The sequence below is a fragment of the Loxodonta africana genome, chromosome 7, assembly GCF_030014295.1.
Source record: "Loxodonta africana isolate mLoxAfr1 chromosome 7, mLoxAfr1.hap2, whole genome shotgun sequence".
NCBI classification, from domain to species: domain Eukaryota; kingdom Metazoa; phylum Chordata; class Mammalia; order Proboscidea; family Elephantidae; genus Loxodonta; species Loxodonta africana.
Window position 1 is genome coordinate 120,385,687 of NC_087348.1, and position 23,882 is coordinate 120,409,568.

The 23,882-nt window shown below is 39.8% G+C and overlaps 1 protein-coding gene across 3 annotated transcripts in view; it reads left to right on the top strand.

The window, feature by feature from the left end:
* ARHGAP42 (Rho GTPase activating protein 42) overlaps positions 1 to 23,882 on the top strand; it is a 321,321-nt gene that overhangs the window by 90,893 nt on the left and 206,546 nt on the right. Inside the window, exon 1 of one of the 3 annotated variants that reach the window (XM_064288839.1) lies at positions 10,002 to 10,641. The exons of the other annotated variants lie outside the window; for them this stretch is intronic. Coding sequence (XP_064144909.1) covers positions 10,635 to 10,641 — 7 coding nt within the window. The 5' untranslated portion in view covers positions 10,002 to 10,634. Of the gene's footprint in view, positions 1 to 10,001; positions 10,642 to 23,882 lie in introns of those variants that run through there. 3 annotated transcript variants of the gene reach the window in all.

The following is a 23,882-nucleotide window of genomic DNA, read 5'->3' on the forward strand; positions in this document are numbered from 1 at the left end:
AGTATATTCCTGTTAAGGTATTTTGAATGCAGATAGGCAGACATGACAAAAATGATTGTTGGTGCTTCATAGTTATATGGGATAAAGAGCACGTAACATTTGAAAAATAAACTTTTAAGTGAAACAGCCAGAATGGAAATAATGAGAATGTTCATGTATTGTGAAAAATGTACCCAGTGTCACTCGACAACTTGTGTAGAAATTGTTGAATGGGAACCTAAACTGCTGTGTTGTAAACCTTCATCGAAAACACAGTAACATCATTAAAAAAAAAAAAAAAAGCTTTTATATGGAAATATATGTAAAGATGTACAGATTTACAGGTTGATGGATGATAACTTGCACCATAATGCAGTGGCTGAAATGCTGCCTGCATCCCTTAAATAAAAATCAAACCAAACCCATTGCCATCAAGTCGATTCCGACTCATAGTGACCCTATAGGACAGAGCAGAATCGCCCCAGTTTCCAAGGAGTGCCTGGTGGATTCAAACTGCCGACCCTTTGGTTAGCAGCTGTAGCATTTAACCACTAGGCCACCCCATTCCTTAAAAAAAAAAAAAAAAAATTTTTTTTTTTTTTTGAGGAGTCTAAAATAGTGATGGTTGGTTCAACCCCCAGGAGCTTTATTATGTTGCTGGGTGAAAACCCCAGGTTTTGCTCGGGGTGACTTGTTACAGCCAATAAACAAAAGGCCGAGGTGGGAGATCAGAAAGACCCCTTTATTTCGTTGTACAACAAAGGAGCAGTTGGGGCTGCTGCCTCCAAGACAGCTTGCAGGCAGCTTGGGGAGGTGGGCTTTTGCAGAGAGCAGACAAGGAAATGCAAATTCATCATGAATATTCAGGATTGACCTTCATGCAGGCACTCAGAGCTTGGGGATGACTATGCATTTTCTTTAGACAAGGGTTTGATCCCCCAGATGGGGGAAAGGATGATTTTTTTCTTCATTGGGTTGTTAAGCATCCGCCCAGAGGTGGGTTGAGGCCATCTATGGCCCATTCTGTGGTTATCTTGTCAAGGACCATTTCAGAAGAAACCCAAAAACCCAGTGCTGTTGAGTCGATTTGAAAGCGCAGCTTATTTTGCTTCGTGTAGAAGGATAAGTCAGAGCAGGTGTCTCTGAGAATGGCTGGGCTCTGAGGCTGCCTGCCTCTAATGTGTCTTCCTGAGTATGCACAGTGTTTTGCACAGGTGCAAATGTTTGTTCTTTGATTACCTCCCTGAAGCCAGATATACATTAAGGTGATACAGTGGTGAAGTGACTCAAATATGAATCTGTCCATAGACAGAAGCCTGGGAGTTATCTGTAAGGTTTGCCTGCTCTCAGGGTGTTAAAAAAAAAAAAATTTTTGTTAAGTAGGAGAAAATTTTCAAGGGAGTGGTTGGAAAAACTTCTTTAATTTCCTTGTTAGAGAATTACTATGGGGAAAATGCATAAATCTTTTGCCAAATAAATCTATTCACTTTGAGGATGCATCTGTTAGGTCATGTGGAAAGGTGTTATTTGATCCTGTTTTTCCAATGGTAATATGAATATCGTATTTTTTTTTTTTATATATAGGCTGGGAGGTATGGCAAACAGGTTGATTTGTATTTTTTGGATCGATTCTTGTATAGTATAGAAACACTTTGAGGGATAGCGACATGTCTTTCACGTTACAAGTAATAACTGGTATATTTATGGTGTTGCTGAAGAAGATTGAATTATACCATGGCTGCCAGAAGAATGAACAAATCCGTCTTGGAAGAAGTATAGTCAGAATGCTGCTTAGAAGCAAAGATGGCGAGACTTCATCTGACATACTTTGGATGTGTTAGAAGGAGGAACCAGTCCCTGAAGAAGGACATCATGCTTGGTAAAGTGCAGTGAAAAAGAGGAAGACCCTCAGCAAGGTAGATTGACACAGCGGCTGCAACAGTGGGCTCAAGCATAGCAGAGTTTATGAGGATGGTGTAGGACAGTGTTTCGTTCTGATGTACACAGGGTTGCTATGAGCCAGTACCAACTCAACGGCACCTAACAACAACATATTCATAAATCAAAGAAATGCACTTAAAAGCTTAGTAATAACTTCAATTAAAAAAGAACCCATTTCTTCTTAAACTATTAAAATTAAACTGTTAAGCTATTAAATTATTGGAAATGTTTCTGTGAAGATTTTCTTCAAAATTTGGTTATGAGCTACATATACTCATGCATATAGATTGCTCCTCATATTTGTTTAGTGTTATTATAATGCCTAAGGTGGTGGTGGAGCTGCTGGGTGGTGCAAGTGGGTAATGTGCTTGGCTACTAACCAAAAGGTTGGAGGTTTGAGTCCACTCAGACTTGCCTCAGAAGAAAGGCTTGGTGATCTACTTCCAGAAAATCAGCCATTGAAAACCCTGTGGAGCACAGTTCTACTTTGATACCCACGGGGTCGCCATGGGTTGGAGCTGACTTGATGGCAGCTGATAAGGCGGCGGTGGTGGAGCTGTTTGTAGCTATGAAAAGCTTGTTGGGTATTTCTTAGGAAAAAGTTTATAAACCAAAGATAATACCATTACCAGCCACAACTGAACCCTTCCAAAAGAGACCTGAGATTTCTTTCAATTCAAGGAAACAAATTACCTTCTCATTTGCTGAATCAAAAGAAAACCCATCAGTTCTACAAACCTTCGTTACAACCCACGTAAATGTGGTTTTATAAATCAGGAAGTCCTCTATTAAAGTGGAACGTTCCCAAATGTCTAAGTTGTTTATACAAATCACATTTTCTTTTGAACTCTGAGGAGGAAGCGTATTTTACTTTTTAATAGCTCTCGGTTGGACAATTGAATTATTGTTTTCCATTTTTTCTTACCACCCTTATTTTTGCACCCACATAGAGCCACCCACAATTAAGGATCACAACAGCTGGGAAAGTTGCATATTTCAGGTGGAGTTCCTCTCTTAAAGAAAACATGCTCCTTGAGAGAGATGTTTCTTCATGTTAACTCTGTATTGAAAGAACATACTCGATTTACTTTTAATTTGAAATTCAAAATTTTTAAAATTTTCTTGTGCCTTAGGTGAAAGTTTACAGTGCAAATTAGTTTCTCATTAAAAAATTTATACACAAATTGTTTTGTGACATTGGTTGTAGATTTTTTTTTTTTAGTATCACACTCTGATGAAGAGTAATCTGAAAAGCTTGTTATGTCACATGCCTAGAAAATACCTTTAACTTATTGGGAGACATTAATCTGAAAACCTTTTCTGTTTTTTTAGTGATTTTGTTCTGCTGAGTGTTTTAGAAACCCTCATGTAGGAACAGGGAGCTCAGTAGTTAGATCCTCAGGCCTTTTTTACAGGGGGCTCAGTGCTTTTTGCCTCCTTTTTTGGCTCAGTGCTCTTTGAGGTCAGAAACTAGATTGTACTCACATTCCTATTTCCACATAGTCCTTTAAAGTGTAGGTAGCAGAGGCTTAATTTATTGGTAGCAGAGGCTTAATAAATATTTGTTGAGTGACTAGGCCCCCTGCAAAACCTATTAAACTTTTATAGCAACAAATCACTTTAAAGTACCTTAGAGTCACTTGCTTGCCTGTGTCTAGCAGGAGTTTCTTCAATATGGTAATAAACTAATTTTAGAGAGATATAGTTCGTGTATTCATACATATGCAAACATAGAAATACACAATGCATATATAATTTATATATAAAATTTTTGAATGGACTTTAGAATTATTTTGAATAATTTTCTTGGTATAAGAAATATCTAGATATATATAATACCAATGATATGAAATATCTAGAGTAGGTAAGTGTATAGTGTATTTATTAGTGGTTTCCAGAGTGGGAAAGAAGACACAGTGCTTAGGGCACACTGAGCTTCTGTTAGGGATGATGGCAGAATTCACAAATGGTTAATGGTGATGGTTGAACAACACGATGAATGTGGTTAACGTCACTGAACTGTACGTGTGCAGGCTAGAAATGTCAGATGTTCTGTTACCTATATACTGACCACAATAAAAAAACAAGCAAAAATTTTCTGTTTTTTAGCTTATTTGATTTGTATTTTTTATTTTAGTTAATGTGAATTGACTATGATGTGACAAACACTGTGTTAGTCCCTGGGTACTTGGTGCCCGCAAGGGTAGTCAAGGTTTCTGCCGTCATGGAGTGTACAGATGGTAGTAATACTCCCCTTTTTGGATGTTGTTGTTGTTAGGTGCTGTCAAGCTGGCTCTGACTCGACTCATAGCAACCTTATGTATAAGAAAACGAAACATGTCCTGGTTCTGTGCCCTCCTCGCAACCGTTGCTACGTTTGAGCCCATTGTTGAAGCTACTGTGTTAATCCTTCTCATTGAGGGTCTCCCTCTTTTTTGCTGACTCTGTAGTTTACCAAGCATGATGTTCTTCTTCAGTGTTTGGTCCCTCCTGATGATGAGTCCAAACCCTCACCATTCTTGCTTCTAAGGAGCAGGTACTTCCTCCAAGACCGATTTGTTCATTCTTCTGGGAGTCCATGGTAATTCGATATCCTTCGGCAACACTTAGCATAACATAAGTAAAAGAAAAAGTAAAGAGGCATATTTAAGGGTGGGTGGGAGGGGGTGTAATGAAAGAGAACTTTGATCAATGCTTACTGACTTGTAATAGCTCAAAAATAGTCTCAACCAAATGACTAGACAGTGAAATACATGCTGTGGCCCAATGTAACTAGCAGTGCAGGCATATATAAAGCATAGTGGACTGATGACATCACTGTTTGAATTTTTTGCCTATTAACAGCAAGATGCTTTGTCCCGTATTGGTAAACATCTGGCGCTAGAAAAAGAAGAGGTGGCCTGTGGGCATTATGTGCCTAGCTTGCAATTTTTTTAGTCGGAGAAAGGTCAGTAGTGATAAGTCATTTCTCAAAGCTCAGCCTAATAGCCTGATTTTGTTGGTATTTTTCTAGTTTGCTTTGTGGAGTTTTTCAGCCCTTGTAGAATAAATTCTGTATCAGTTTTGAAAACAGCTTTCGAATATAGTAACGTGTCACTGTCATTTTCTCAGTAATGCTCTAATTTTTGTATGGAATAGTTTATATCTTTCTATCTGGGAGCTGTATTTCTCTAGTTCTAGGATAATTCTCTTGCTTTCTTCATGTATGGCTGGGGTGGACATGTGAAGGGTTGTGGGGCTGTTGATATTTTGAATTATCAGAAAATGCTACTTATAACCGAGAAATATGGCTCAGTTTCTTTATATCCCTTTAGTGTTTCAAAGTAGAGAGAGACCTTGGAAAGTATGAAAGCCATATGCTTGCAGGTAAAATGATTTCCTGTAGTCACACCAGAACTGGAACTTTGATCTCCTGACTTTCTAGCACAAGCACTGTGACTATGAGTTTACTTGTTCAGTCATTCAGTAAACATTTATCGAGTACCTGTGAGTTGTCATACCTGTGCTGGGCGCTGATAACAGGTCAGTGTACAAAACAGAAAAATGGCCTCGCCCTAATGGAATCTGCATTCTTGTCAGAAGCGTTAGATGATAAACAAATTATGTAAACTCATTATTAAGTTAGACAGTGATAAGTGCTATAGAAATACAAAAAGGGTGAAGATTGTTATTTAAATTTTTTCCTATAAAGTAGATATATGTAATTGCAAAATAGCAGTATTACAACAAACTGTCTATAAAATGAACGTTGTTTTATCCTCCGTTCCTGTATAATAAAATTTACATGGAAACATAAAACGACCTACTTCCTGATTTGAAACTCTCTGTTATAGAAGGAGGAAGATGGTGGACACTTCTGAGGCTTTAAGAGCTCTTGATTTCTTCTGCAGCATTTAGAACATTGAAGCATCTCTCTAATTATTTGCTCACTGCAGGCTTTTGCTTTAGAAGATTCCACTTGTTTCCTTGTTCGGCATTCTTAGTCTGAGTGGGCACTTGTACTTTCATTGTGATGATATGTGCCATTTTGAAAAACACTGGAGTATAAGATTTGAGAGGCAAAAAATGTCATAGAGGGCTTCTTTGCAGTGTCATCTGGAGTTTAATTTGTAGGTTTTCAGGAGACACTTAAGCCTTTTTTTTTTCTTTCTTTTTAATTGTGCTTTAGGTGAAAGTTTACAAATTAGTTTCTCATTCAACAATTTATACACAAATTGTTTTGTGACATTGATTGCATCAAGTCCTATGGTTGAAGCTGCCCTTTAGGAAGTTTATTCTGGCATCAGTATGTGTGGTGAATTATAAAATGAGAAATACTTTGCCAGTTCAGAGTGAGTCCAAGATTGCCTTCATCATCGAATTCTTTATGAACCGAGAGAGTGCTTTTCTAAATGTGAGCGAAATAATAAGAATATAGTTTCAATTTGGACATAAAATGTTTGGACCAGGAAGAAGCAATAGATGTGAAGATTGTGTCTGAAAGAAGGGAATTTAGGAAGAAATGTAGGCACCCAGAGATTAATTAATGGAAAACTCACAGGTAAAAAAGCAAGGACAAATATATGAGCAATGAACAAGAGACTTAGGAGGAAAGAAAGAAAAAAAAAAAAAAAGGGAAAAGAATATAGAGGGAGAAGTTGGAAGGCAAGAAAAGAAGAGTTGAATAGACAAAAAAAGAAAAAGAAGAGCTGTCCTTATGCAGTTATCTAGACATATGTGACTTGGAAAAAAAAGGCTGATTTGACTTAATTTCTCTGTCATGGATAGAATTCAGGGTAATTGCTGAGTTAGGATTCAGAGGTGTGTGGAGAGAGGAGTTTTGGAGCCAGGCTTGATTTTTGAGACTTGCAGGAAAAAAACAGTCTTATTTCTTTCATAACCATGAGTATTCCTTCTGCCATTGAACGTACAGATGAGCTTTAAGCTAGGAAGTAGAGCTGATCTTTACAAAAAAAAGTTTGATTAAAACACATACTATTTCCTACTTAAATATAGTTGGAGCCCTTAATTCCTCACACAAAGCATGCATTAAAAAAAAAAAATTCTCAAAGTCATTCCCAGACTGCCTACTATTAGAAGCAACTCTGGGAAGCTTTAAAAATTTGCTGGGCATCACCCTAGACCTGAACTGAGGTGGAAGTCCCTGGATTGGGGCTTTACTGAAAACAAAACAAACCAAACCTGTTGCCGTCAAGTCCATTCCAACTCATAGTGACCCTATAGGACAGAGTGGAACTGCCCCGTAAGGTTTCCAAGGAGTGGCTGGTGGATTTGAACTGCTGACCTTTTGGTTAGCAGCTGAGCTCTTAACCACTGTGCTGTTTAAACCTTGGTTAGCAGCCCTAGCTCTTAACCACCTTGCCACCAGGGTTTCCATTGGGGCTTTAGAAGTCTTTAATTTTATGGAGATCCTTGGTGTCTGATAAAACCTGTGGAAAGGCTAAAAAATTGACTTGTGGTTAATACAGAGACAAGCCCCACTGGGGAGGATACTAAAACAGGAGACCTAGAAAAGTCTATTCTAGAGGTATGCCTTTTAGATCCTCAGGTTCCCTAGCGCCCAGTGTTGTGCCAGTGTTGTCACACCAGTGCTGTAGATGCCATGTGTTTGTAGGGGACCTTGTATATTTCTTGCCACACTGTCCTTCCCAAGCCTGAAAAAACAAACAAAAAAAATCCTCAAGTCTGAGGTTTTGGTGTATGTAGAAAAAATAGATGCGTACCCTTAGAATAAGAGATGGTGTCCACGGACTAGTGTAGATTCTGTGTGGATTTTCCGAGGATGAAAACAATCAACTTTTCAAGTGAAAATCATGTACTAGGTGTGACTTAGTTCATGCTCATATCGATTTGGGGTTCCCTAGAATTTTCTACTAGTTATTAATATCTTTCTCTGCAAAGAACCTCATGGATAATTTTGGTACACGAAAACATTCTTGCATCCTAATTAAAAACAAACAAAACCTGTTGTTGTCAAGTCGGTTCTGACTCATAGTGACCCTGTAGAACGGAGTAGAACTGCCTCATAGGGATTCCAAGGAGCAGCTGGTGGATTTGAACTGCCAACCTTTTGGTTAGCAGTCAAGCTCTTAACCACTGTACCACCAAGGCTCCACATCGTAATTAGGCCTACAAGATTTGAAAAAAACTGCGATGTAATCATTGTAATACTCAAGAGAATAAGCTGAGTGCCATAGGTATTAAAAAAAAAAAAATTGCTGTCAAGTCGATTCCAACTCACAGTGACCCTAAGGACAGAGCAGAACTGCCCCCATAGGGTTTCCAAGGAGCACCTGGTGGATTTGAACTGCTGACCTTTTGGCTAGCAGCCGTGGCACTTAAACACTATGCCACCAGGGTTTCTGCTGCAGATATGCCCAATGCCCAGTGCCCAGTGCTGTCGGGTCGATTCTGACTCATAGCGACCCTATAGGACAAAGTAGAACTGCCCCATAGAGTTTCCAAGGAGAGCTTGGCAGATTTGAACTGCCGACCCTTTGATTAGCAGCTGTAGCACTTAACCACTACGCCACCAGGGTTTCTGCTGCAGGTATAGTAGGGACAAAAATGCTGTGGGAGTACCAAAGCTGGAGAAGGGACTTCTGGCTGGCTGGGGAGATCAGAAGATGATCATCAAGGGGGTTATTTGAGCAGGGTCCTAATGGTTAGGTGAGATGTAGCTAGGAGTTGTAGGTAAAGGAAAAGACACGAACATGACCTTTTGGTTAGCAGCCGTAGCTCTTAACCACTACGCCATCAGGGTTTCCACAGAAACATTTAGTAGTCGCAAAGTGCAATAGTTAGCAATGTAGGCTGAAATATTTGGAAAAGTACCTTAGGGCCACATTATGGAGGCCCCAAATAGCTTGCTACATGGAGTTTAAACTTAATTTATAGGTACTGAGGACTTATTTAAGGCTTATGAGTTGGATAATGACATGATCGAAGATGCCCTGTAGGAATCTTATTCTGACATGACTACATAAGATGCCTGAGAGCCGTGGAAGCTGGGAAACCAATGACTAGGCTGCTGTAATAGTACACTAGAGATGAAGTGAGATCCTGAATGGTGGTAGTGACCCATGGGTATGTAAGAAGGGTAGAGGAAAGACAGGCCACATTTGGTGATGGGATGGATGGAAGAAAAGATTGAGGTGAATTCCTCACTTGAATTACTAGGAGAATGGTTTTATTAGCACATTTACATGTTCATAGGCAGCCAGGATACGGGAGGTGGGGCAGAATTTATGAATTAAATTTTGACACTTGCTAAGTTTGAGATTCACAAAATCCCTAATAGAAATTCCCAGGAGTTATTCAGATATGTTAAATTAAGGATGGTGAAGTGGGGATATGGGACTATGCCTTGAATAGTGAGAAAGAGTGTAACTGCAGCCATGGTCACATGGCTGCTAACTGAGAGGTTGGTGATTTCAACCCACCAGCCGCTCTGTGGGAGACAGATGTGGCAGTCTGCTTCTGTAAAGATTATAGCCTTGGAAACCCTATGGGGTCATTCCCCTATGTCCTGTAGGGTCACTAGGTGTGTGAATCGGCTTGATGGCAGTTGGTTATGGTTATTTATTTTCACCTTGTATTCAGAGTTAGCTCTGCACATCATTAATTGTATGACCTTGCATGTTGTTTAATCTCTATACTTCAATTTTCTTTATCTGAAAAATGGGAGGAAGGGTGAAAGATTTGAGTGTTTTGTATGCGAATGCTCATGGGGTATTGGGAAGATTAAAGAACTGGAAATTATAGTGCTGGCACATGTATTAAATAAATGTCCTTCTTCTCTGAGGAGCCCTGGTGATGCAGTGGTTAAAGCGGTCAGCTGTTAACCAAAAGGTTGGTGGTTCGAACCCACCAGTGGCTCCACAGAACAAAGATCTTTTGTAATGATTTACAGCTTTGGAAACCCTGTGTATGGAGCCGTTCTGCTCTGTCCTGTAGGGTCCTCTATGAGTCAGAGTCAACTTTGTGGCAGTGGGCTTTTTTTTTTTTGGTTTCTCCTTCCCTCACTCCTTTTCTTCTTCATTAGGCTACAGGGACCCTTGGAGTGAGTTTGTAGTCCAAGGGGAAGGAGAAACGGCCAGTGAAGAGTGACGATGGAAGTAAATATGATGGTGGGAGAGAGGAAATAAAAATGTAGCTAGAGATGGGAAAGGGTGAGATTAGAAGCTTAATGGGGGGAATTGTTAGTTTTTGAGAGGAAGAGGGCCCCTTTTTTCCTGAGACCGGAGACAAGTTGAAGAGAACAAATAAAGACAGTGTTGATCAGAGGGTCTTGAACTTCCCTCAGAGAAGCAGGAGGCCAGGCCATCTGGTAAGAGAGAGGGGAAGTTTGGGGCTGGGTTCTTGAGAAAGGAGAAAATTCTTTTTAGATAGCCTCTGTGGGAAATGAGATTAGGCGTAAACTTGAGTTGAATAAAAGGATTGCCAAAAAGCAAAAGCAAAGGGGTTAGATAACTTGAACTTTTAGTGTCCTTGTGGGTGTGTGAATTACAGAGGAGAGGGGGTCATTGGAGCTTAAGAGTATGTAAAAAAGGGAAGCTAGATTCTGGACGAGGAAGCGGATGTTGAAGCTTCAGTAGGGTGGTGGCAGGGGGATGGGGTGCAGAGGAGGAATATGAATGGGGTGCTGCAGGCTTTGTGGAACGTGAAGGCATGCTTGGAGATCAGTTTCTGATGGCACTAAGCCTGGGAGGAGTATGAATTGTAAGTAGTTGTTTGTCAGCAACAAATTACTGGCTGTTCCCTTCAGGTCAGGGTATTTGGTGCTCCAGCTTACCCTTTAAACACAAACAGTGCTGGGACTGTTTGCCTTTAAAGATACACCTGTTCTTTCTCACCCGTAACGTAGCGGTATAGTACGCTGCCACCTTTTACCCCCTTGGCAATAATACTTTGCTAGAATAGACTTTGGAATCAAACAATCAGAATTAAATACCTGCTTTTCTACTTACTGAAACCCTGGTGGCATAGTGGTTAAGAGCTACGGCTCCTAACCAAAAGGTTGGCAGTTTGAATCCACCAGGTGCTCCTTGGAAACCCTATGAAAAATGGAGCAGTTCTACTCTGTCCTATAGGGTCGCTATGAATTGAAATCAACTCTTTGTACTGGGTTTTTGTTCTTTCTGCTTACTAGCTGTGAGATCCTGGGGCAAGCTGCTCAAGCTGATTCATCCTCCTTTTCTCACTTGTGAAATGAACACAATACCTACTTCAGTTCCTCATATGATTGTGTGGACATTAACTGAGACATGTATGCCACACCTCTGTCTCTTGGTAGAAGTGGTTCAAAATGATAGTGCTCTCCACCTTGGCAAAATGGTTGCTGAACTGGGGGTTGTTTTGACTTTAGAAAACAGGTCAAACACTATTAAAACAAAATTAAAAAACTAAAACAAGGCAATGTCAGAACCACACAGTTCATGATTTTTTTTTTTAATGCATGTATTTGGGAAGCAAACAAAAAGATATGTGACCTGCAGGCTGTACGTTACATACAGTACTGCACTGATGTAAAATAGAAGTAGAGCTCTCAAAGTACTCTTTAGTTTGGCAGTTTAAAAACACATGTTACTAAAGGTTCTATGCCAGTTGAGGAAGAGTATGTATGGGAAAGCATTGGATTTGTAGCCTAGAATTATTTCTGGACATCCATGATTACTTTCACCCTGGAATCTTGATAATTCTCCTTAATTTTAATAGGTAACTCTAACAATCTGTGGCAGTAGTAACCCAAAAAATCCCATTGCTGTTGAGTCAATTCCAACTTATAGTGACCATGTTGGATGGCGTAGACCAGGAGAGAGTGAAAGATTGAAGGTCTAGCTACCAGTCCAGGGTCTAACCAAAATGTGGGAGAGCAGGCAATATCAGGCACGTTGGCTGACCAAATTAAAGCATAGCACAGGCTCATGACTGGGGACCCATGGCATGTGAGAACCCAGGTATAGAGAGAGACTATGGGAACAGAAACTGGAAATTTAAAAAGGAAAGCTGGATTATGAACCACAACCTTGCGAAGAGTATGGATTATTGTGGTTTGAGGATAAACACAAACAAGGTAAAGGAGAAAGAAATCCCTTGATATTAAGCTAAAGGATTCCAAAGTAGGGATTCCTTGAATACATTCTGTTCAGACTCTGGATCGACCAAATATGGTAGAGTTGATGGTAATGGATAAGTGCTGAGGCAGAGAGACCAGGTGATTTATAATGGTATCCAGAGTACTTGGTCAACTAGATGAGAGTTTAATTTTAATACTATTTTCATTTGTATGCTGTACATTTCTTATTATTCTTTCACTCTTAATTAGGAAACAGTGCTATCATATGAAGTAACAACTTTTCAGAATTTTTGTTGTGCTTTAAGTGGAAGTTTACAGATCAAGTCAGTCTCTCATACAAAAATTTACATACACCTTGCTATATACTCATAGTTGATCTCCCCCTAATGAGACAGCACACTCCTCTCCACCCTCTATTTTCATGTCCATTCAGCTAGCTTCTGACCCCCTCTCCCTTCTTGTCGCCCCTCTAGACAGGGGCTGCCCACGTAGTCTCATATGTCTACTTGATCCAAGAAGCTCACTCCTCACCACTATCATTTTCTATCCCATTGTCCAGTCTAATCCCTGTCTGGAGAGTTGGCTTTGGGAATAGTTCCTGTCTTGGGCTAACAGAAGGTCTGGGGACCATGATCTCCGTGGTCCTTCTAGTCTCAGTGAGACCATTAAGCCTGTTTTTTTTTTTTTTTTTAAATGAGAATTTGGGGTCTGCATCCCACTGCTGTCCTGCTCCCTCCAGGGTTCTGTGTTGTGTTCCCTGTCAGGGCAGTCATTGGTTATAGCCGGGCACTCTCTAGTTCTTCTGGTCTCAGGCCAATGTAGTCTCTGATTTATGTGGCCCTTTCTGTCTCTTGGGCTCATAATTACCTTGTGTCTTTGGTGTTCTTCATTCTCCTTTGCTCCAGGTGAGTTGAGACCAATTGATGCATCTTAAATGGTTGCTTGCTAGCATTAAGTAACAATTTTTATTGCCAAAACAATGCTTACTAAACTCTTCCAACTTGGGGTAGCTCATATTGCATAACCCTAATTTACCTGAATGCATGCCACACTCTGCTGCTATCGGTAGGGTATAAAAAGAAGAGTTTAAATACCAGTTTTTAGGGTCTTGTTTTCAAGATGAATCTTCGTTTTTTATTTTTGTCTGGCAATTAGGAAAAAACAAAGACAAACAAAAAAACCCTGCCCACAGGTTAGGAGAACCAGGTTTAGTTACTTCAATGATAGCTAAATTTCCATGGGTTTTTGATAAGAAAACTTGGATTTCCAAGGGCCTGTGAAGTGTTAGAAGAAAGGTGAGAGCTGTTAAGTACTAGGATGTATTTGTGGTCACCTGCCAGCGTTGGTCAATGGGCTTGTGACTTCTTTTCCTGTTGGTTTGGGAAGCAATTTATTGGATTTGCAGCTAGGGGCCCATGAAGCTTGAAGCCACAAATGGGTTATTGTTGTTGTTGTTAGGTGCTGTTGAGTCGGTTCTATGCATGACAGAGTGAAACACTGCCCGGCCCTGTGCCATCCTTACAATCGTTGTTAAGCTTGAGCTCATTGTTGCAGCCACTGTGTCAGTCCACCTCGTTGAGGATCTTCCGCATTTCTGCTGACCCTGTACTCTGCCAAGCATGATGTCCTTCTCCAGGGTCTGATCCCTCCTGACAACATGTCCAAAGTATGTAAGACACAGTCTCGCCATCCTTGCCTCTAAGGAGCGTTCTGGCTGCACTTCTTCCAAGACAGATTTGTTCATTCTTTTGGCAGTCCATGGTATATTCAATATTCTTTGCCAACACAACAATTCAAAGGCGTCAACCCTTCTTTGGTCTGCCTTATTCATTGTCCAGCTTTAACATGCATATGATGCGATTGAAAATACCATGGCTTCGGTCAGGTGCACCTTAGTCTTCAGGGTGACATCTTTGCTCTTGTACACTTTGAAGAGGTCCTTTGCAGCAGATTGACCCAGTGCAATGCATCTTTTGATTTCTTGACTGCTGCTTCCATGGCTGTTGATTGTGGACCCAAGTAAAATGAAATCCTTGACAACTTCAATCTTTTCTCCGTTTATCATGATGTTGTTCACTGGTCCAGTTGTGAGGATGTTTGTTTTCTTTATGTTGAGGTGTAATCCATACTGAAGGCTGTGGTCTTTAATCTTCATTAGTAAGTGCTTCAAGTGCTCTTCACCTTCAGCAAGCAAGGTTGTGTCATCTGCATAACGCAAGTTGTTAATGAGTCTTCCTCCAATCCTGATGCCCGGTTCTTCTTCATATAGTCCAGCTTCTCTTATTATTTGCTCAGCATACAGATTAAATAGGTGTGGTGAAAGAATACAATCCTGATGCACACCTTTCCTGACTTTAAACCAATCAGTATCCCCTTGTTCTGTCTGAACAACTACCTCTTGATCTCTGTAAAGGTTCCTCATGAGCACAATTAAGTGTTCTGGAATTCCTGTTCTTTGCAATGTTATCCATAGTTTGTTATGATCCACACAGTCAAATGCCTTTGCATAGTCAATAAAACACAGGTAAACATCCTTCTGGTATTCTCTGCTTTCAGCCAGGATCCATCTGACATCAGCAATGATATCCCTGGTTCCACGACCTCTTCTGAAACCAGCCTGTCTTTCTGGCAGGTCCCTGTTGATATACTGCTTCAGTCGTTTTTGATTGATCCTCAGAGAAATTTTGCTTGCATGTGATATTAATGATATTGTTCTATAATTTCCACATTCAGTTGGATCACCTTTCTTGGGAATAGGCATAAGTATGGATCTCTTCCAGTCAGTTGGCCTGGAAGCTGTCTTCCATATTTCTTGGCATAGATGAATGAGCACCTCCAGCGCTGCATCTGTTTGTTGAAACATCTCAATTGATATTCCATCAATTCCTGGAGCCTTGTTTTTTGCCAGTGCCTTCAGAGCAGCTTGGACTTCTTCCTTCAGTACCATTGGTTCCTGATTATATGCCACCTATTGAAATGGTTGAATATCAACTAATTCTTTTTGGTATAATGACTCTGCATTCCATTCCATCTTCTTTTGATGCTTCCTGCATCGTTCGGAATCTTTCACTGTTGCAACTCGAGGCTTGAATTTTTTCTTCGGTTCTTTCAGCTTGAGAAACGCTGAGCGTGTTCTTCCCTTTTGCTTTTCCAGCTCTTTGCACATGTCATTATAATACTTTGTCTTCTTGAGAGGCCCTTTGAAATCTTCTCTTCAGCTCTTTTACTTCATCAATTCTTGCTTTTGCTTTAGCTGCTTGACACTCAAGAGTAAGTTCCAGAGTCTCCTCTGACATCCATCTTGGTCTTTTCTTTCCTTCCTGTCTTTTCAGTGACCTCTTGCTTTCTTCATGAATGATGTCCTTGATGTCATTCCACAACTCATCTGGTCTTCGGTCACTAGTGTTCAATGCATCAAATCTATTCTTGAGATAGTCTCTAAATTCAGGTGGGATATACTCAAGGTCATATTTTGTCTCTCGTGGACTTGCTCTGATTTTCTTTAGTTTCAGCTTGAACTTGCATATGAGCAATTGATGGTCTGTTCCACAGTCGGCCCCTGGCCTTGTCCTGACTGATGATATTGAGCTTTTCCATTGTCTCTTTCCACAGATGTCTATCTGTTTGTAGTACTGTGGGCGCTTCCATGTTGCTGTGATGCTGGAAGCTATGCCACTGGTATTCAGATACCAGCAGTTCCAGGTTTCAGCTGAGCTTCCAGACTAAAACAGACGAGGAAGAAGGACTCGGCAGTCTACTTCTGAAAAGCATTAGCCAGTGAAAACCTTATGAATAGCAGTGGAACATTGTCTGATATAGTGCTGGAAGTTGAGCCCCCAGGTTGGAAGGCACTCAGAAGATGACTGGGGAGGAACTCCCTCCTCAAAGTAGAGTCGACCTTAATGTGGATGGAGTAAAGCTTTCGGGACCTTCATTTGCTCATGTGGCACTACTCAAAATGAGAAGAAACAGCTGCAAATGTCCATTAATAATCAGAACCTGGAATGTACGAAGTATGAATCTAAGAAAAGTGGAAGTTGTCAAAAGTGAAATGGAGCACATAAACATCGATATCCTAGGCATTAGTGAGCTGAAATGGAGTGGTATTGGCCAATTTGAATTGGACAATCATATAGTCCACTATGCTGGGAATGACAACTCGAAGAGAAATGGTGTTGCGTTCATCGTCAAAAAGAACGTTTCAAGATTATCCTGAAGTACAACGCTGTAAGTGATAGGATAATATCCGTATGCCTACAAGGAAGACCAGTTAATACGACTATTATTCAAATTTACACACCAAGCACTAAGGCCACAGATGAAGAAACAGAAGATTTTTATCAGCTGCTGTAGTCTGAAATTGATCGAACATGCAATCAAGATGCATTTATAATTACTGGTGATTGGAATGCGAAAGTTGGAAACAAAGAAGAAGGATCAGTAGTTGGAAAATATGGCCTTGGTGATAGAAACAATGCCGGAGAGTGAATGATAGAATTTTGCAAGACCAACAACTTCTTCATTGCAAATACCTACTTTCACCAACGTAAATGGCGACTATACACATGGACCTCGCCAGATGGAACATATAGAAACCAAATAGACGCAAATAGGTGGACAAATCTTATCCGATGTCGTGGCTCCCAGAAAAAGATAACTGGAATTTGTGGCTGCAGATAATGTCAGTATTGTATGCAGAGTAGCCTTTCGTTCAGTGGCAGTGTTAATTGTTACCAGAAACAAGATATCTGGTTGGAGAGTTGGTGTTTTTTTAATACCACTCAATCTGTCTTGCTAACATGGTATTTATTATTCAGGTATACCACAAGCTGACTGTGTTTCTTGCTTTGTTTATGGGTTAGATGGTTCCTGAGTCAAACTTTCTGTTGGATACTTCAGTCGGTATGATACCTTTGATCTTTTAAGCTATCAAATAATTAAAATTTCCTCAGGGGCATGAAGTACTGAGAGTAGGTTGAACTGCTGGTGATATGATACCCCATAGGTCATTGCATGCTTTTGCAGTGTTATGCTAGGTGCCACTTGGGTATGTAGTTGATCCTACTGTTACTTATTTATTTATTTTGATTTAGCCAGATTTAGAAGAATATGACCCATTCCCTTGCTCTGTTAAGTGCAGATGTTTACTGCCTATCTCTTACTTCTATGGAAAGTCAGCCCTAGAAGGGGCTTGTGATGGTTAAGATTGTGTGTCAGCTTGGTTTGGCCATGATTCTTGGTGTTTGTGTGCGATCACCCCAGTGATGGGATCTGCTGTGGGTAGCCAGTCAGTTGAAAGGGAGCTTCCTTGTGCTTGTGGCCTGCATCCAAATATAAGCAGACATTCTGGGTTTTGCCTCTCTGGATCCTGCTGCTCCCTCCTATTTGTCTGACCGCCGGTTCTTGGGACTTGAGGTAGTAGCTTACCTGCTGATCCTGGGATTCATCATCGATCTTCACAGCTCCTGCTGATCTTGGGTTCACCAGCCCCTACAGCTGAGTGAATCAAGAGAAGCCTTTTGGCCTTGCCTGCCGATCTTGGGATTTGCCGATATTCAGAGCCCATGAACAAGAGCCCTGCTCTCCAACCTGCCGATCTTGGGTTCACCAGCCCCTGCAGCTACATGAATCAGGAGTAGCCTCTATCTTGATCCATGGACTTGGGATGTTCCAGCCTCTACAATCTCATGAGCTGTTTCCTTGATATAAATCCCTCTCTCTATATACTTATCTGCTTTACTGGTTTTGCTTCTCTAGAAAACACAACCTAAGGCAGGGCTTTACAGGACTTACATCTCACCTCCAAAAAGAAAGGTGATTGTTGGGGAATCATCTGGACTTATAAAAGGTAATTGTGATGGAAAAATGGATAATGCTGATGGTTGAACAACATAATGAACATAATTAATGTTAATGAATTGTAAATATGAAGAATGTTGAAGTGGCAAATGTTTTGTTACATATATATTTACCACACACAAAAAAATGCACCCCCCCCCCCGTTTCATTGGTTCAATCTCACTTCTATAGACTTTTACAAGTTTTCATGTTTTACTGCAATTAAAAAAAAAAAAAGCCTAAATCCTTACTGGTGTCCTGGTGGTGCAGTGGGTAAGAGCTCAGGCTGCTAACCAAAAGATCGGCAGTTCAAATCCACCCGCTGCACCTTGGAAAACCTATAGGGCAGCTCTACTCTGTCCTATAGGGTTGCCAGGAGTTGCAGTCGACTCAATGGCAAACGATTTGTTTGGTTCAGTTTTTGGAAATCCTTTTAAGGAGCCCTGGTTGTGCTGTGGTTAAGCGCTTGACTACTAACCAAAAGGTTGGTGGTTCCAACCCACCAGCCACTCCATGGGAGAAGGATGTGGCAGCCTGCTTCCGTAAAGATTAAACCAAAAAGCAAACCAAACCCATTGCCATGGAGTCGATTCTCACTCATAGCCTTAGAAACCCTATGGGGCAGTTCTACTTTGTCTTATAGGGTCACTACAAGCCAGAATCGACTTGATGGCGACAGGTTTGGTTTTAAATCCTTACTGCTAACCCAGGTTCTCCCCCATTTGCCAGCACATCTGAAAGTCCTAAGTGGTTTGTTCACTGTTATAAAATTATATAGTGTGCTGTGGACATAATTGTGTATGTTACTGAATTTTGTGATCTGAACTTTTGTTTCGGGTTTTATTTAAGCATTTAGGTTTGATAAGAGACTTCTGGGATCACTACTTAACACATCATTGTCTAATTATGATATCAAATGTTGGTTGGAGACAAGAAAGGCATGGGTTGTCAGTTCTCATTCTTTTTGTAAAATACTATGTGAAACCCAAGCTGGTCAATCGTTGAAGCATTTAATAGTATAATGCCTAGTTCTTAAGGTAGGGGAGTTATGTCAGCTATGACCAAGGAGTTATTTTTCTTTGTTCTCTCTCATTCTTAGTTCCAGGCGCTAAACAGATTTTCCATAGTCAAAAATAGTAGGATGAATTTAAGCCTACTCAAAAGATTAAGTTAGGAAATAGATACTATTAGACAGTTCAGGAATATTTCAGAATTTATGATATTAGTAAATATAGAAGCCATTATCATACTTCTGCATTCTATGGGTACAATCCAACTGCTGTCTTTGTAAATGTCTACTCTATCAGAATCTGTCATAAATACACTCAATTAATTCAATTTCTTTTTTCCAAAAGCTTTTTTTCAGCACAGTGTTTTAGAAATAAAAAAGAAAAATATGATAATATTCTTGACCTCAAAGAACTTAGAGTTTGTTGGAAAGTTAAAATTTATATCTGAAATTATTTTTTGATTGCTCTCCAGTAATCTCATGTTACAGATGGACAGGAAATGGAGAGATTATTATTTTTGGTGAAGTAGAGCCAGGAAATTTTCATGCAGGTGGCAGGAATTTAGATAGCTAAGATAATTTTCCAAAGCATCTGGGCAATCCTTTTCCTAATATCTTATGAATCCTAGAATAAAAGTTGGTATGTTTCTCCTTACAGAGATAATAGACTGTGGGAATGTATTAATTTATTTAATAATCATCTGTTGAGAGCCCATTGTTCATTAACTATTGTTTTTGGAATATAGCTCTTACTAAATCAAGCTCCTGTCATAAAAACCCAAGGTATGATCACAATCGGTAATTGCAGGACCAGCCGTAAGTTAGCCTGGACCCCAAATTTCAGATAGTAAACTGGTTGTTATATACATAAATATTAATATTTATAAATAAAGAAAATACAAAATTATCACAAATAATTGCTTATTACAGCAAAATATTTGGGTATTAGAAATTTGTATGTTGTAAGCAAAAACTTCAGGTTTGCTTAAGTCTTAAATAGTTCGAGCATTCATATAAAATCAAATATATTTTTTGAATACCTGTTCTGTATCAGACACTGTGATGGATGCCATGGGAGTTGTATATATTTTTGTACATGCTTTGTGCCCAAGGGCACGTACGTGTAGGATAGGCTCACTGCAGTTTTAATGGCCTTTTAAGGCATTTATGGGTCCTGTGGACCAGAAATTCTCACATTGGCATCTCATCTCTGCGGAACTCCTGGAGTATATTTAGACAGTTTGGATTTTGCTAGTTTATATAACAGGTTCCTTTTAGGCTTTGAGGATGAGAAAGGCAGGGAAGTAACTGGCTTTTCCCATGAGTGCTTCTCCTAAAACCCAATTTGCAAGATAACACCTTGAATTATTTTATACTCGCTTTATAGGATTGTGAATGCTTCCGTGTTATGCCCAGTGAATAATTAATGTAGTACTTTAACATCCTTACAAATAAAATGATTTTGGGGAAGACTTTAGATATGGGATTAAAAAGCTAGTAGGACATTGTCACTAATTCATGAAATGAATATTTCGTGGTTCTTGGCTGTTCGTGTTCACTTACGAACATGAGTATCTTTATTTGGACAAGAAATATATACTTTTTATGAAACAGAGACTATAGTATTTAAAGAGAACAGTCTTAGTTTCTTGAAGTTATTTCCATAAAAATCAACCAAGAAAAAGATGGAACAAAAGTTATTGTCAAATTGGGAACCAGTCCCAGAAAACTGCTGGAGGGAGAGAAGTTCTTGTTGTGAGGAATCAGACACGCAATTGCTTTTGCACGTTAGAATTTTTCTTCCCAGACGTTCCCATTATAGCATCAACTATTATCTTACTGAGTTTATAAATAGTGCTTATATGAGAAACAGACCAGAAAACCATTCAAGCAAAGTAGAAAACAAGCATCATTAATTTTTGGACAGAGATACAACAGCAGAAGGAGAACCTGAGTTTTCTTACTTATAACCAAAATTTGACTTAAGGGAACTGCACAATTGACCGTTGGAGTAGTAGGTACCTTGGGGGAAGCCAGTGGACTTCTGAGTTCTTATAGGCAGGACCCCAGGAGCCAGCGAGATGCTGACTGGAACTAGTAGGGCATTGCTGCATGGCCATTGGTCATCCCTGGGGTTGACCAAAAGGTAGGGCTTATGTATACCCAGCAATCCACAATCAAGTTTACATTTTCATTGATTCCAGTAATATCTGTTGACAAATTTTTAAGTGCTAGGTATCTACTAAGCCCTTTGGGAAAGTGAACAATATGTAATCTGTGCCTTTGTAGAATTTAAATTTTTTTTGTACTGGTTTTAGGGGAAATAAAATATTTGCATTATATCCATTTTTCATTATTTGTTTAAAAAGTCATAGATATTATTAGGCTTAATAGAAACTAGCAATCTCCTATCATACCAGACTGCTTTTAACTCTTTTAGTCATTTCTTCTGTTTTTACAAAGACCATGATTATACTATTTCTTGATTTTGTTTAATTAATAAATTTATTTATTTTTGGTTTTACATATCATCTTTTGACTTCTCATTCTATTGTATATTATGTCTTGACTTCATACTATTTTATACTCTTTCCATTATTCTCTGAGTGTAGTTAAATCTTAACTTTGGTAGAAATCAATTTTTAATGTTTATATTATAATGACATTGAACGTATCTGTAGAACTCATATGTGTAGTTTACTCTGATTATATTGCCTTTCTCATGTAACTTTGTTTTCCCAAGAGTTTATAATTGCCTTGAATTTTCTTTAAAAAAAAAAAAAAAGTACTTATCACTAATTTATCCTTAAAAACTTTGTTCCAAGAAGTACAAATTTCCTCTCATTACATTCAGACACATCAGTTCCATTGGTCCCCCCTTCATCCCCCCTTGGAGGCATCTTTTCTGTAGTTCTAATTTCTTGCTGTAGTCTAGACAAAATCTTCTCTTACTAGTCATTTTACTGGAATATTGCTGTGTCATCCTGGGAATTCTGTTTGCTTTTTTGGTATACTGGGTCTCCTGTTTCCTAGATTTCATTTCCTCTTCTCTGTTGGTTTATTCCCTTGTTTTGTTAGAATGCATTGTCCAGTAGCTTCTAAAAGGAAGCTTCTGAGGTAATTTTTTTGAATATTTGTTATTTGAAATATTTTTATTGTGTCCTCACTCTTCATTGATAAATTGGCATGGTATAAAATTCTAGGATGGAAAACATTTCTCTCATAATTTTAAAGGCCATGCCCCATTGTCTTCAAGTTTTCAGTGTTGCTGGTGAGTATCCCTAGGCCGTTTTGATTTCCCATCTCCATTTTTTTCCTCTGAGCCTTTTTAGTACTTGTTCACGTTTTGAAATCTCATGATGAAGTGCTGTGATGTGAGAACGGACCCGAAGCCGGACCTTTCAATCTAGGGACATACATCCGGAGTACTTGTGCTAAAATTGTCAAAACATGAGCCTCACCATTGGGTGATAGGACAGACACCCAACTCTGGTCAAGAGACTCCTTTTGCTAGTATTTATAATTCTGTCTTCTTGGACTGGTCAGTCCAGGTTTCTACAGAAATGTTCCAATTTCCTGCATGATGGCCCTAATCATGCCTGCTCACTTTCGTATAAGAGAAGAAAAAGCAGGCTTTCACTCCAGTGTGTATGATATTTCCCCACCCCCAACCCACAGCTGTTCCTGATGTTCTTTAATCTGGAATTTCCTTGACTCTTGCAGGAGTAAATTGAAGTCTTCACCTTGGGTAGCAGCAGAGTAGGCACCTGTTGGGGTGGTGGTCATTTGGCACAAAACTTCCCAAAGGGTTTGTGTCTACATCCCCAGGTGATGAATGGGTCATGGGTGTGCCGAGAGTGTCCCCTTTAGCTTTTACAGTCGTGCTAGGTCTGTAGTAGTTGAGAGCAGCATCACAGGTACCTTCAGTGTATGGAACAAAGATCATTTTTTACGTGTTTTATGATGTAGAAAAAGGTTAGGAAGCATTGGCCTAGAAGCTTAGGGTTAAAGTGCTTCTTGTATACACTTTCAATTACTCTTTTTGTTTTTATCTCCTCTTACGTCCTCAAGTTCAGGAGTACCTGCTGCCTCCAATTCTCCTGCCAAAACTCACTCACACTTGTGTTCTTTGTCTGTAGGCATATTACTATTCCCTTCTACCATCAAGTTTGTTTTCCTCTTCTTCAGGCTCATCAAAGAGATCTTCAGTGGTAGTGAGACTAGCTACCAGAGTGATGACAGAATGCTTTCTTTACAGAAATAAAAAGCATAAAAATATAATAATGCTCTTCACACTCCCCAGTATGAAAACATCTTATACAGCCACTGTAATCGAAACAGCCCGGTATTGGTTCATTGATTGACACACAGACCAGTGGAATAGAATTGAGAACTAGGAATTAAACCCAGGGGTCCACGGGCAGCTGATCATTGACAAGGGGTCAAAGTCCATTCAATGGGGCAAAAACAGTCTCTTTAGTAAATGGTGCTGACAAATGGTGCTGGATATCCATTTGCAGAAAAATGAAATAGGATCCATACATCACAGCATATACAAAAACCAACTCAAAATGGATAAAAGACTGAAATGTCAAACCTAAAACCATAAAATTCCTGGAAGAAAACACAGGGAGAAAACTATGTGTCATGGATTAAATTATGTCCCCCCAAAAATGTGTTTATCAACTTGGCTAGGCCATGATTTCCAGTATTATGTGGTTGTCCTCCATTTTGTGATTGTAATTTTATGTTGAGAGGGTTAGGGTGGGATCGTAATACCACCCTTACTGAGGTCACCTCCCGCATCCAAGGTAAAGGGAGTTTTCCTGGGGTGTGGCTTGCACCACTGTTTATCTCTCAAGAGGTGAAAGAAAGGGAAGCAAGCAGAGAGTGGGGGACCTCATACCACCAAGAAAGCAGCACCAGGAGCAAAGTGTGTCATTTGGACACAGGGTCCCTGTGCCTGAGAAGCTCCTCAACCAGGGGAAGATGGAGGACAAGGACCTGGAGCTGACACCCTGAATGTGGACTTATACC